This window comes from Aedes albopictus, chromosome 2 (assembly GCF_035046485.1).
Source record: "Aedes albopictus strain Foshan chromosome 2, AalbF5, whole genome shotgun sequence".
NCBI classification, from domain to species: Eukaryota; Metazoa; Arthropoda; class Insecta; order Diptera; family Culicidae; genus Aedes; species Aedes albopictus.
The window spans coordinates 160,707,335-160,720,859 of NC_085137.1; the positions used below are offsets into that span (position 1 = coordinate 160,707,335).

Genomic DNA, 13,525 nt, shown 5'->3' on the forward strand with positions numbered 1-13,525 from the left:
ATGAGCGACACGGAGGACGAAACCGCCGCGGCTCGGCTGGCTGCTGTGTCGGCTGCTGCGGCTGCGATTGCGAATAATGCTGCTGTTGTTGCTGCGCCGGTTCCACCCAATTTTGCTATGGAGCCGTTCGATAAGGAAAAGTGCAAGTGGGCGAGATGGGTGAAACGCTTGGAAGGCAGTTTTCGAATGTTTACGGTGCCGCCCAATCGCCACAAGGACTATCTACTTCACTATATGGGGACCGCGACGTATGATTTACTCTGCGATCATATGGGTCCTGTCGAGCCAGAAACCAAAACATACACCGAGATCGTGAACATTTTGGGCGCATTTTTCGATCCAGAGCCACTCGAGATGGTTGAAGTTTGGAAATTTCGCAACCGGCATCAAAGAGAAGGTGAATCCATGAAGGAGTTCGTGACGGAGCTACAGCGCGACGCAAAGTTTTGCCAATTCGGAAACTACCTGAACAAGGAACTTCGGAATCAGCTGGTCTTCGGTATGCGATCGAAGCGGATTCGATCGCGGTTAATTGAGGAGAAAGCTTTAACGTTCGAGAAGGCGGTGGACATTGCGCTCCCAATGGAAGCGTCTGGTGAGGGCGCGGAGCTTTTCGACAAGCGTCCGCATGATGTCAACTACACTGAGAGGCGGTCACCGAAGGTAACTAACATTACTAATAAGAAATGCTACCGATGTGGAAGTGGGGCTCACTTGGCGAACGCTTGCCGTCACAAGGACACTGTTTGCAGTTTCTGCAAGAAGTCCGGGCATTTGCAACGAGTGTGCCTCAAGTTCCAATCGCAGGGGGGACAATCTAAACAGAGTAACGATAACAAAGAAACAAAAACGAAAAAGAAAATGCATACAAACTTGATTAATGAGGGGAATTGTACTGAAGAGGAAAGGGAAGATGAAGAAACAGAAGTCGATGAGGTCCTAACTCTTGAGATTTGCAAGGTTGAAAAATCAAAGTCTTTGTCGAAAGTTATCCTACCGTTGAATGTAAACAAAAAGATCATCAAATTTGAGGTCGATTGCGGCTCTCCCGTTTCACTCATGAGCCTTAACGACAAAAAGACGTATCTGAATGAACTGCCGTTGCTGAATACTGACGTGGAACTGATAAGCTACTGTGGAGGTAAAATCGAGGTTTGTGGGTATGTGAAAGCGGAGGTAAAACACAACGGTCAGACGGCCGCGATGCGGTTGTTTGTCGTTAACACGGAACGTCATCCTTTGCTTGGCCGTGAGTGGATGCGGGAACTGAATGTTGATTGGAACAGTGTCATTCGTAACCCAGAGTCTTGCGTGGGGGCCATTGCGGTTCGTAACTCTAGTAAGGGGTTGTCTACTGCCGTGGGTGATTTGATTGAAAGTTTTCCCCGGGTGTTCGATTCGTCTGTGGGCACTATTCGCGGCGTCAACGCTACTCTACACCTCAAACCGAATAGCAAACCGGTCTTTATGAAGGCCCGTACAATTCCTTTCGCAATTCGTGATACTGTAGAACGTGAAATTAAGAGCATGGTGGATGCCGGCATTCTGGAAAAAGTGGATCGAAGTGCGTGGGCGACTCCAGTTGTACCGGTAATGAAGTCAGCAGATCGAGTGCGTTTGTGCGGAGACTACAAGGTGACGATCAACAAGTGTCTTCTGGTTGACGAGCATCCCTTACCAACTATCGACGAGTTATTTTCGAATATGGCCGGGGGGCAGAAATTTACTAAGCTGGATCTGGCGCAGGCTTATCTGCAAATGGAAGTTCGCGAAGAAGACCGGGAGCTCCTAACCTTGAACACACATCTTGGCCTCTACAAACCAACCCGACTAATGTATGGAGTGTCGTCGGCGCCGGCTATTTTCCAGCGGGAGATTTCGCAGTTGCTTGGTGACATTCCTGGAGTCTCAGTGTTCCTGGATGACATCAAGGTGACTGGTCCGGATGACGAAACGCATCTGCGTCGGCTGAAAATGGTGCTGCAGCGGTTAAATGAACATGGTATGCGGTTGAATGTGACAAAGTGTGAATTTTTTGCGGACCGCATCGAGTATTGCGGATTTGTCATCGATCGTGAAGGAATCCGGAAGATGAAGGCTAAGGTGGACGCTATCCAGGAGATGCCGAGACCATGCAACCGTGAGCAGGTTCGGGCTTTCGTCGGCTTAATAAACTATTATGGCAGGTTCATGCCGGCTTTGAGTACGCGGATCTATCCTATTAACAACTTGCTGAAAGAGAATGTTCCATTCAAGTGGAACGCGGACTGTGAGGAGGCGTTCCTGTGGGTCAAAAAGGAGATGCAGTCGGATAGAGTTTTGGCGCACTACGATCCAAAACTCCCACTCGTACTGGCAACCGATGCCTCTCCTTACGGTGTTGGTGCAGTGTTAAGTCATCTGTATCCGGATGGTACAGAACGACCAATTCATTGTGCTTCGCAAACCCTAAACAAATCACAGCAGAACTACATACAAGCCGATAAAGAGGCATATGCGATCGTGTTCGGGGTGAAAAAGTTTTATCAATATCTCTATGGACGGAAATTCATCCTCGTTACCGACAATAAAGCTGTTGCTCAAATCATGGCGCCTAATAAAGGACTTCCCACCCTGAGTGCTTTGCGAATGCAGCACTACGCTGTATTCCTCGAATCATTTGATTATGAGGTGCGGTTCCGGCCATCGAAGGAGAATGCGAATGCGGACGGAATGTCTCGCTTGCCCATCGAAGACGCCAGCAACAAACACCGAATCGAGGAGGTGGATCTTGTTGAGGTTAATCAAATCGAGACTTTGCCTGTCACAGTTGAAGAACTTGCAAAATGCACCAAAGAAGACTTGAATGTAAAAACTTTGCTGGAAGGTTTGAAAGTCGGACGAGTAGTCGAAGGCTGTGATAGATTCGGCGTTAATCAGAGTGAGTTTTCGATTCATCAAGGCTGTTTGATGAAAGGTATCCGAGTCTACATTCCTCCTAAACTGCGGCAGCGTGTACTGGAAGAGTTGCACACTGGACATTTCGGTGTGTCCAGAATGAAATCATTGGCCCGATCGTATTGCTGGTGGGGAACTGTTGATCGCGACATCGAAGATCTGTCAAGGGACTGTTGTGAATGCGCCAGTGTAAGGAAGAATCCTGTAAGCGTGGCTCCTCATTGCTGGGAACAAGCTACAGAGCCATTCCAGCGAATTCATGTTGATTTTGCAGGACCGTTTCTTGGGATGTACTTTTTCGTGATTGTGGATGCTTTTTCAAAGTGGCCGGAGGTTAAGATCATTCGTGATATGACTACAGATACCACCATCGACCGTCTGCGGGAGTATTTCGTAACGTACGGAGTTCCATCGGTCATAGTTAGTGATCGAGGAGTCCAGTTCACTTCAGACCAATTCCGAGAATTCGTGAGGCGAAACAATATCATGCACAAAATGGGAGCCCCATACCACCCCGCCACGAATGGGCAAGCTGAACGATTCGTTCAGACCTTCAAAGAAAAGTTGAAAGCTTTGAAATGCGAGAGAAAGGACGTTCAGTTTGAGCTCTACAAAATCTTGATGGCGTATCGAAGGACGGTGCACCCAGTAACTGGAAAATCTCCATCGATGTTAGTCTATGGACGGCAGATGAAGTCCCGGCTCGATTTGCTAGTTCCTGTGGCCGATTTGAAGGTTTCATCCCGCGGAGAGGAAGAGCCTGTACGGTGTTTTACGGTCAACGAAAGAGTAGCTGCGCGAGATTTTTTGGGTGCTTCCAAGTGGCAATTTGGTACGGTGACCGAACGACTGGGTAAGCTGCACTATTTGATCGAATTGGACGATGGCAGAATTTGGAAGCGACACGTGGACCAGATGCGAGCAGGTCCCGTACAGCGGAATACAGAAGCTGAATCGGGTAAGCTGTTTTTCGACAGACCACCTAGCACTTCATTAGCTCAGTCAGTTTCGGTTGGCGAGAATGGTACGGTAACACGCCAACAAACACCAGTTTTGCCAACGTCAAACATCAAAACATCGCCAGTTCAGGAAGCGGCGTCTACCAGGCAGTCTGTTGAAAGGGTTCAGAGTGAAACACGAGTGAACAGAGATGTTGTTGACAGGCCACTACCAGATAAAAATGAAACGCCGCGTAGATCTACAAGAGTTAGGAAACCGCCTAAACGACTAGACCTCTGATGATATGTGTGATTAACAGTACTAACCCTTTGTGTTGAACTCAAATGTATGTTAGGGTACAACTATGTTGAGGGGGGAAAAGCTGTTGGGATTTTACCTTAAGCATTTATTGCTAGACCTGTCTATCTTCATTAACTGTCATTGTCATGGGGGAAAGAAACAAGAGAAAAGTAAACTGTCACTAAGTTGTAATCCGATGAGCAAGTCGCACGCGTTTTGTAATTGTTCGTCTCCGATCCGAAATTACTGCACGAAAGCTGTAGGTTACAGCACGACCATAACCAGAAGAGAATGGCTTTACGGTAACGGGTCCGGAAAGTCGACAGCCACTTCGGTCCAAGGTCTGTCAGGCATTCTGCTTCGGAGCATTTGTTCTGGAAGTCCAACCGCTGACACAAGAGTACATGATCCACAGTGTTAAACAAATTTCTCGACAGCGTCATCTAACCTTCTGTCTCAGATGAAGTTTCATAACGCTCATTCCAGGATGACCGTCATGTGCACATGATAGTATCTGTGACCAAAGTGCTGTTGGATTTATGAGCAAAACGTGGCTGAATGTAGTGCCGATTTGAAATACTTGAACACCTGTGCCTCATCCGACCAGTATCCTGATCGTAAAGCCTCCAGTAACCTCTGAAGAATTTCATCTTGTTTTGTTGCTTCCGCCACTTGGGTGAGTATTGCCGCTTTTGGAATTGAATTCTTTACTAGTTGATTAATGTAAGACTCCGCTGTCGTATCAAAAGGTTTCATGTTGCAAATCGACAATCTGGACAAAGCATCGGCTTAGTTGATTACCCCAGGTTCGTACTTAATTTCATAGTTATACGACTGAACACGTAGAACCCAACGCTCGATTCGTGGACATGTCGACCAAGGACTGAACAGGATTTTGATTTGATTTGATTCAGCCCATCATCGTTTTCCTGAATCAGCACAACTTTGTTTTCTTCTAAAAAAATCCAACATATCCTATATCACTGACAGTCTTTTTGATCGCGTTGAATGCGTTGGTCTGAGTTTCTTTCTACGAAAACACATCGTCAGAATGTAGAAGTACTCGCAACGGTTCTGTTTTTGCCGTCAGATTAGGAATGATACGCCCGATATTAGCTATCAAACTTAAGAAACTTCTCAGCGCTTGTAGGCGTTTCCGTGCTCCTCCTGTGATGCTCAAAATACCACTTTATCATCAAGATATACGATAACACCTTCCAAACCAGCTGAAATCAATTCCATCGTCTTCTGAAATATTTCTGGGGCGCAACTGATACCGAACATAAGTCTCTGATATCTGAGTAAGCCATTCTTAGTTATGAAGGCAGTGATAGGACGAGATCTTTCAGATATCTCTCGTTGATAATACGCGTCTTTGATGTCGATTTTAGAAAATATTTTCGAGCCTGTTACTGATCCAAGAATTTCATCTACCAGAGATAGATGATGAGTTTCCCTTAATACCGCTTGATTAGCTCGACGCATGTCGATGCACAGCCTAACGTTAATTCCATTTCGGGAGTTTTGGATATGTTACCGACGTCAAAACCAACCCTTAAGACATGTAGTGCCTTTGCCGTTTGATCGCCCAGTAAATTCTGTTTTCCTGCCTTTGCAACACAAAATTTTGCTTTCAATTTTCTCTCTCCAGCGTGGATTATGGCCATGAAGCTTCCTGAGATTTGCATTTGATCTTTTGAAGCGTAACATGTGAAGTTCTTATCGTTGTCTGTGGTCATATTCCAGACAGATACTTTCATCGGTTTCATTTGTTCCCATGTTTTCTGGTTCATGGTGTTGGCTGCCACTCCTGAATCGGTTACCATAGGTATTACGATTCTGCCTATTTCAAACATGAAGGTATTTGAATATGTTTAATATGTCCCCGTTATCTTTCTCGTGATCGTCGTAATCTTGAACTACTCTGATGCGCTTCGGTGGAATCGGATTACGTTGTCCGTCACCATTTTCTCTCTTCAAACATTGTTTTGCAAAGTGACCAGTGCGTTTGCATTTCAAACAAGTTGCCGCCCTGGCTGGGAAAATCTCATGGCCGTACATGGCCACGTTTTCCGCATGAGTAGCATACTGGGATATCCCGAGTTTTTGCTTGAAACGGTCGGTTTGCTCTGCCTGTTTCTATAAATGCTATAATATTAAACCCCATTTATTAAAACAACATACATTGTTTACCCATTGAATCGCGTTTAACATTCTCTGGTCTTTAGTTAGTGACCTTACTAATCGAATCACCAGATGATGCATGTTTCCCAAATTCCTTCATCTTCTTTTCACTCTCCTCCAAGCTTGTACCCAAACTCTCAACCTCGGCTAGCGGCATATCCCGTTTGAGCATTTTCTGCCGCAGTTTGTCAGAACAGCTCTTCTCGATTATCTAATCAAGAATCACCTCCTCCAGTTTGTCATATTCACATCTTTTTACTTGAGTCCTCAGTCGCAAAACAAAATCAGCAAAACCTTCTGAAGGTATCTGGGAAATCTGACGGAACAGATGTCGTTCATAAGTCCGTCTGCGATAGGGCTCAAAATGAGCATCCAGCTTTGCTATTGCAGCATCATGAAAGGAAGATTCATCAACATCATCGAAAAAGTTTCAAATTCGGGGAGATTATAGTAGATATCTCTTATGTCCGAGCCTCCCAGACATAGCAGTTTTGAACGTTTCTCATACTGCTCCTCGATCTTTTCAGACTCGAAATAGCATTCGCGGTCGGCTTCCATTTGACCCAGGCCAAAGGTAATTGAGAATACTCCAATGTTGTCTGAAACGGCCTTATACGCACATCCATGTTGTTCTTGGTATGAAAGCATATTTTCATTCAATATATAAAAATAATATTCAATAGTAAGATCTCCAACGCAAGGTGTATTTCACTTAAATATTACTTGCACCATGATGACGAAAACCGCCATCTGAAAACTGTAACGAAAACCGCCTTCATTTAATTTTGACGAAACCGCCTTCTTTGTATTGAGAAGAAAACCGCCTTCTTTAATTGTGACGAATACCGCCTTCTCTGAAATGTGACGAAAACCGCCTTCTCTGTATTGTGACGAAAACCGCCTTCTCTGAATTGTGACGAAACCCACCTTCATTTATTTTGACGAAACCGCCTTCTTTGTATTGAGACGAAAACCGCCTTCTCTAATTGTGACGAATACCGCCTTATCTGAATTGTGACGAAAACCGCCTTCTCTGAAATGTGACGAATACCGCCTTCTCTGAATTTTGACGAAAACCGCCTTCATTTATTATGATGAAACCCGCCTTCTTTGTATTGTGACGAAAACCGCCTTATCTAATTGTGACGAAAACCGCCTTCTCTGAATTTTGACGAGAACCGCCTTCATTTATTTTGACGAAACCCGCCTTCTTAGTATTGTGACGAAAACCGCCTTCTGTAATTGTGACGAATACCGCCTTATCTGAATTGTGACGAAAACCGCCTTCTCTGAAATGTGACGAATACCGCCTTCTCTGAATTTTGACGAAAACCGCCTTCATTTATTATAATGAAACCCGCCTTCTTTGTATTGTGACGAAAACCGCCTTCTCTAATTGTGACGAAAACCGCCTTCTCTGAATTTTTGACGAAAACCGCCTTCATTTTATTTTGACAAAAACCGCCACCTTTGACGAAAACCGCCTTCCAAAGTTGTGACAAAATCCTCCTTTTCCAAAATATGAATTATTAATATAATTCAAAATAAAACAATCATAACCATTTATTTTTATTTTGGTGAAACATTTACACTTTATTATATTTATTCAATTTATTTGCATCTCACTATTTCGTTCAGTGCATCATCCAAATGAAACACTTGCATAACTACACTTGATCATCATTCATAATATGTAAACAAAACTTGCGTATTTCTCTATACTTTCGATTTTGTAAATTCAAAAATTTACCTGCGGTGATTATTGTATCCCAGAGCACTTCCAATGCACCTTATTCATCATAGCAGAATGGTATTCTGTTGATCCAGTCCGGGTCGTTGAGAACTTCAACTCACAAATTTTCTTTCGACACAAATGAATATGGATACACGAAAACAAAATACTACAACAATTTACTAATACCACAGCAACCCGACCAGAATGACAGTATTCGAAATGATGACCACGTTAATTTTCAACACCAAATCTGTTCAATGGCTGGTTGGCAATTGCTTCAACTCTGTTCTATAACTTCATTAAACAAAACTGTAAAAAAAAACTGGGTAGCTGCTTCCAACCACCAGGCCAGCGTATACCATTTTGTTTCCGCCCTAGATTATCCGTAATTTTCTAGGCTGGGAATTGAAATAAAAAACAAAACACGGTAATCTTTAGCTTTAGTTCGAACATCTCACTGAACACATCTATGTGTTACTCTTCCACGCTTCATTATGATCATCAATGACGGTTCTTCCAATGTAATGAACTCTGTCATCGCAGTTGCCATGGTAAGCACAACCGTTTGAGTTTTTTTTTCACTAGCACGTGACTGAGCGAAATCGAAGGAAAAAAAAATCTGAACGGTGCGTGGGCCAAATTAAAGCGACATTATCACTATAATTGATATTACTCACATTTTTACCTCGTCGCCAATGTGAAATCCAGGATCTCGGACGGCGGACAGACACCATTACGGTTTGGAAGTTCTCATAAGAAGACTTAATAAACTGCACTTCAACTGCACACACAATCCGTATATTCACCCGTTCGCTTCCGTACCTGACTCTCAAACTGATTACACTTCTTCACAGGCCTACTCGATCTATCTACGATACCACACATATCATTTTCACAATGAATTTTGACAAAAATACACATACACCGGGTTGGTTCGAGATACGTCATGCCAGATACGTCGCTTTTGTATGGTGCCAGTTTGGTGTAGGGAATCACGCTACTTGGGCGGTGGCTTCTATTTTCGTCTGTTTTCCACTATAACTCAGTCAAATTTGAACCAATTCACACAATTTTTGGAATGCAGTGAGATAGGTATAGTATCTACCCGTGTACAACATTTCAAGTCAATTGGTTCAAAATTGACTGAGTTATAGTGGAAAGCAGACGAATATAGAAGCCACCGCCCAAGTAGCGCGATACCCTATCTGTTACTTTTGATTTTGGCTAGATACGTCGTTTGGTTTTCTCATATATCAAAACAGTGTATCTATCAGTAAAGTTGTAAACATCAAAATAGTTAGATACGTCGTTTCGAAAAATATGCTTAGTTAAACAAATTAAGCAAAACATCATCAAACAGTGATGTGGATTCTTCAATTTGCTTTATGAATCATGCATGCACTGCAGCAGTAAACCCGGATTTGTTTACATTCTCGAGTTACGTCGGATAGAAAAGTTATGCTTGTATTCTTCTTTTACAAAAATATGGAAGTCCCTTGACCTTTGGTGTATTTATAGCTTTGCGAAAAACTATTATTAAGTTTCTTGAAGGTTTTATGTGCAGTCTAGATAGAATATTTTACAAGATTTTCCCTGGAGGGATTCCTAATGCATTTTCTAATATTATGTAGTAAGTTTTCCTTGCCAAATCCTTAGCAGACTTTTCTTATGTCATTCACAAATTTTCAATAAGTTTTTTTTTTATCCAAACGCCATCTTCAGTGCTCATTTGGTAAGGTTTTAGACTACTTGGGCGCCGGCGCTAATTCCCGGCACACCACACACAGCAAAACAAATCAAAATATCACTTGCCGCATATTTTTCAAACGCACTTAATTAGGCGCTGTCCATAAACTACGTAGACTCAATTTTGGAAATCTCAGAACCCCCCCTCCCCCCTCGTAGACTTTCGTCCATACCAAATTTCCGAAATTTGTATGGACCGTAGACTTTGGCCAGACCCCCCCCGTCCCCCCTCCGAGTCTACGTAGTTTATGGACAGCCCCTTAGATAAACATCTTCCGCAACATTTCCGCAACGGGATCTACAGTCCATGAGCTACACGTTCACTCTGAAGTCGCACAAGAGTCCACAACAACTTTTATACGCAAACGAGTGCACTTCGTCAGCGCAAAGATGGGTGCCTAAGTGATTTCTTATTTGATTTTGCTGGAAGTTCGACACTGGTGCCGGCAATTGGCGCTGGACTAGGTGCAGAAAACTCGTTTAAAATCAACTTTCCGGTAGAAAATCTTCACACCTATCACTATTTACATCAAGTTCACGCAATAAGGTATCTGATTCAGGTGGAAGAAGTGAACGAAAACAATCGTTTCGTTGTGAATGCACAATTTTGTTTACCTGTAGTGCCGAGAATGGGGTCAAAAACCCTATAGTCTTGCATGATTCAAAGGATTATCTTTCTCAGATTACTCATGACATGATTTTGGGCCGTTCATATATTATGTGAATGGGGCAGATCACCCCTTCCTTTCACTCCTCTGGTAGCTTTCCGGTTTCCCAGATCCTGGCTATCAACCGGTGCAGACAAGTGGCCAACTTTTCTGAACCCATCTTGATGAGTACAGTTGCGATACAATCTTTACCCTCAGCGTGGGAGTTGGATCATTTCTGGCACTACGCGGCACTGATGTCATTTCCGACCTTGCCTTGGTATCCCGTGCAGTGCTGCTATTAGTCGTGACCATCCCATGACGATGAACTAGTAGCACCGACGAACCGACGTGACAGCTAGAACAAATAAATTCAAATTTGTTGTCCGCACACTAAGATCAGCTCGGTATTTTCCCCATCTTTTTACTGAGTTCTCAACAGCAGATTTAACTCGGTACGCTCGGTTATCCCTTTGCTGAATACTCTGTAAATAAGTTAACGAGTTCTGCAAATAAGCTGTCAAAAATTACAGATGAACGGTAAATATTGTTACTGATGAACGGTAAGTATTGATTACCGAGTGTACCGAGTTAAATCTGCTGTTGAAAACTCAGTAAAAAGATGAAAAAATTACAGAACTCAGCGAAAATTTTACTGAGCTGGAAAATCAGAATCTTAGTGTGCGCGACGCCATGATGAAAAATAGCCGAACACTATCGCCACCTCTATAACGGTTCGCGATGATTTGATAGCTCGACACCAAACCCCCGTGTGTTCATATAGGAAACGGTTCGCGTCTGCGCTGATTTGACAGAAGCGATCGCTCGCTTCGCTGGTCGACCGTTAAATTAGGGGGGGCAGTTTTGGATCGCCACTGTCACGTCGGTTCGTCGGTGCTAGTAGGCCTTTTCATCGTCACAAAACGATACTCGCGCACTTCGTCATGTCATTTCGCCATTATCAAGCGTTATGACAAAAACTTCCATATTGTTTTGAAGTTAAAATTTTCACCTTTCCAAGCAAATTTTAGGCTAATCGTTGTATTTAATAGATAGAGAGGACATATATCCATGATTTAAAGGATTCAAACAATACCAAAATCCATCGATGTGCTTGTTTACAACCATGTCATGCTCCGCCATGACCGAAAAATGAGCGAATGTTGTAAGACTCTCTTGGTCATCGTCTGCCGATTCGATGACATTGAGAGAATCACGTGACGACTCGTGTTGACATAGTGGTTTCTGCTTTAAGTGGTGTTGCGTGTACGCACACGTTGAATTACACGAACACTACCTGAGTTACTGGTTGAAAATAGTAAACAAAAATCAGCTGATTCCGGCAAAATCAAATGGGCATATTTTCAACCAGTAGATTTGCATTAGTGTTCGTGATGCCGCGCTGCGAAACCACTATTGACGCTTTCCAACCCTGATCCTGCGCCTCCACATATCGTTCCGATTCATGCGCTTCAACCACGTATGTGGCAACCCTAATCCCACCTAATGCATCTGACAGGAGCCAACATCTATCGTGTATCCACAATGGAATCCATTGTGGATACACAAATGTTTACATACTGATGTTGGATTCTTAAAAATGGCGGCCTGGCACCCAGGTGGCTTCAACAATCACAATTTCTTCGTTGTGCCTTTTCTTGTTGCGATGGATTCTTTTCTACCACCTGTAGGGTTTGTACTGGCATGCACTCTCTATGTTTACATTGAGTGTGTAGATGGTGCTAATTGAGCAGTTACGAATGAGTGTGTAGAGTGACAGTTGTGATAAGAGTGGAGCGTCGGCGGACGACGGATATTATGTTTCCAGTTCAAAACCGAATTAGCGACATTTTTTCTTCGACTTCCGCTGCTTTTGCCTTGCGTTAAACACAATGTCGGAAGTGGGGCGCTGTATTGTACACCTGGTGGTCTATACAGCGCCCCACTTCCGACATTGTGTTTAACGCAAGGCAAAAGCAGCGGAAGTCAAAGAAAAAATGTCGCTAATTCGGTTTTGAACTGGAAACATAATAACGAACCTGTGTGGAAGTCTGGTGAATCCGAACGACCGGAGAAAGCTACTGAACTGGAGAGCTGGAGTTTGCCGTTGCGAGAGTTGCTTCTGGAAGTGGACCCTACACCACCATGTACATTTCTCTGCGTACCTACCCAGCAGCAGCATTCGAGGGGGTATTTTTCTAGTCTTGTGCTGTTGTCAGTGTCAGCTTATGTTTGAAAGACTACCATCGAAAAATGCCAATTGATATTCACCACACTCCAAAAATTCTTCACGTCCGATTGACGTGAAAAATCACGTAACCTCCCAATTTTGTTGTTTACAACAAATTCACATGATTCATGTGAACTTTACTTAGAGTCATGTGACTTTGACGTTGAATTCAGGTCAAAGTTACATGATTTTCCGGTCTGAAAACAATGACGAGTGACTCTTCAAAGTGGGTGGACAAGATGGCGTCAACGAGAGCGTTTGTCAGTCAGTCCATCAGCAAGTAAACAATATTGTTTTTATCTATCAGCTAAACATAAAAGGGTAAGTTATAAATCGATTCAATTAAATGATAACTACTTTTTATCTTGTTTGGTTTGTTTGGGAAATTTGTAGTAATAAACTGAACAAGCAACCCAGGACCAACCAATTTCGGCTGCGGTTTCGGTAATGGTTTGGCATCGTCGAAGAAGTTTTGTTTATTGTGACGAGCGCATCAAATTGAATTTAATTATTTAATTATTCAAATACAGAAAACGAATTGTAAAACAGTCTCTCCTTTAATGCTTTTCACTTTCCCGGAACATAATCTTTAATTATCACTATTGGAATGGAGCGAGAAGCCTAACAGCTTCTGCAGGTTTCACATGAAAATCCGGTAGCATCTACATGAAGTTCAGGTGAACCTAAATCACTCAGCAGTGAGTACCTCCACCTGTGAATCACGTCAATGTTACATGAATAGTAGAGTGGGTCATCGTTTATATGGAAAAGTGAAAAATTCAATGGAATCCCATCAGATCAAAGCTT

General features: G+C 43.2%; 1 protein-coding gene across 1 annotated transcript; it reads left to right on the top strand.

The window, feature by feature from the left end:
- On the top strand, positions 1-4,176 carry LOC115260744 (uncharacterized protein K02A2.6-like). Its single transcript, XM_029862056.2, has one exon. The coding sequence runs from the start codon at positions 1-3 to the stop codon at positions 4,174-4,176; it is 4,176 nt and encodes a 1,391-aa protein (XP_029717916.2).
- Positions 4,177-13,525: the final 9,349 nt, after the last annotated feature.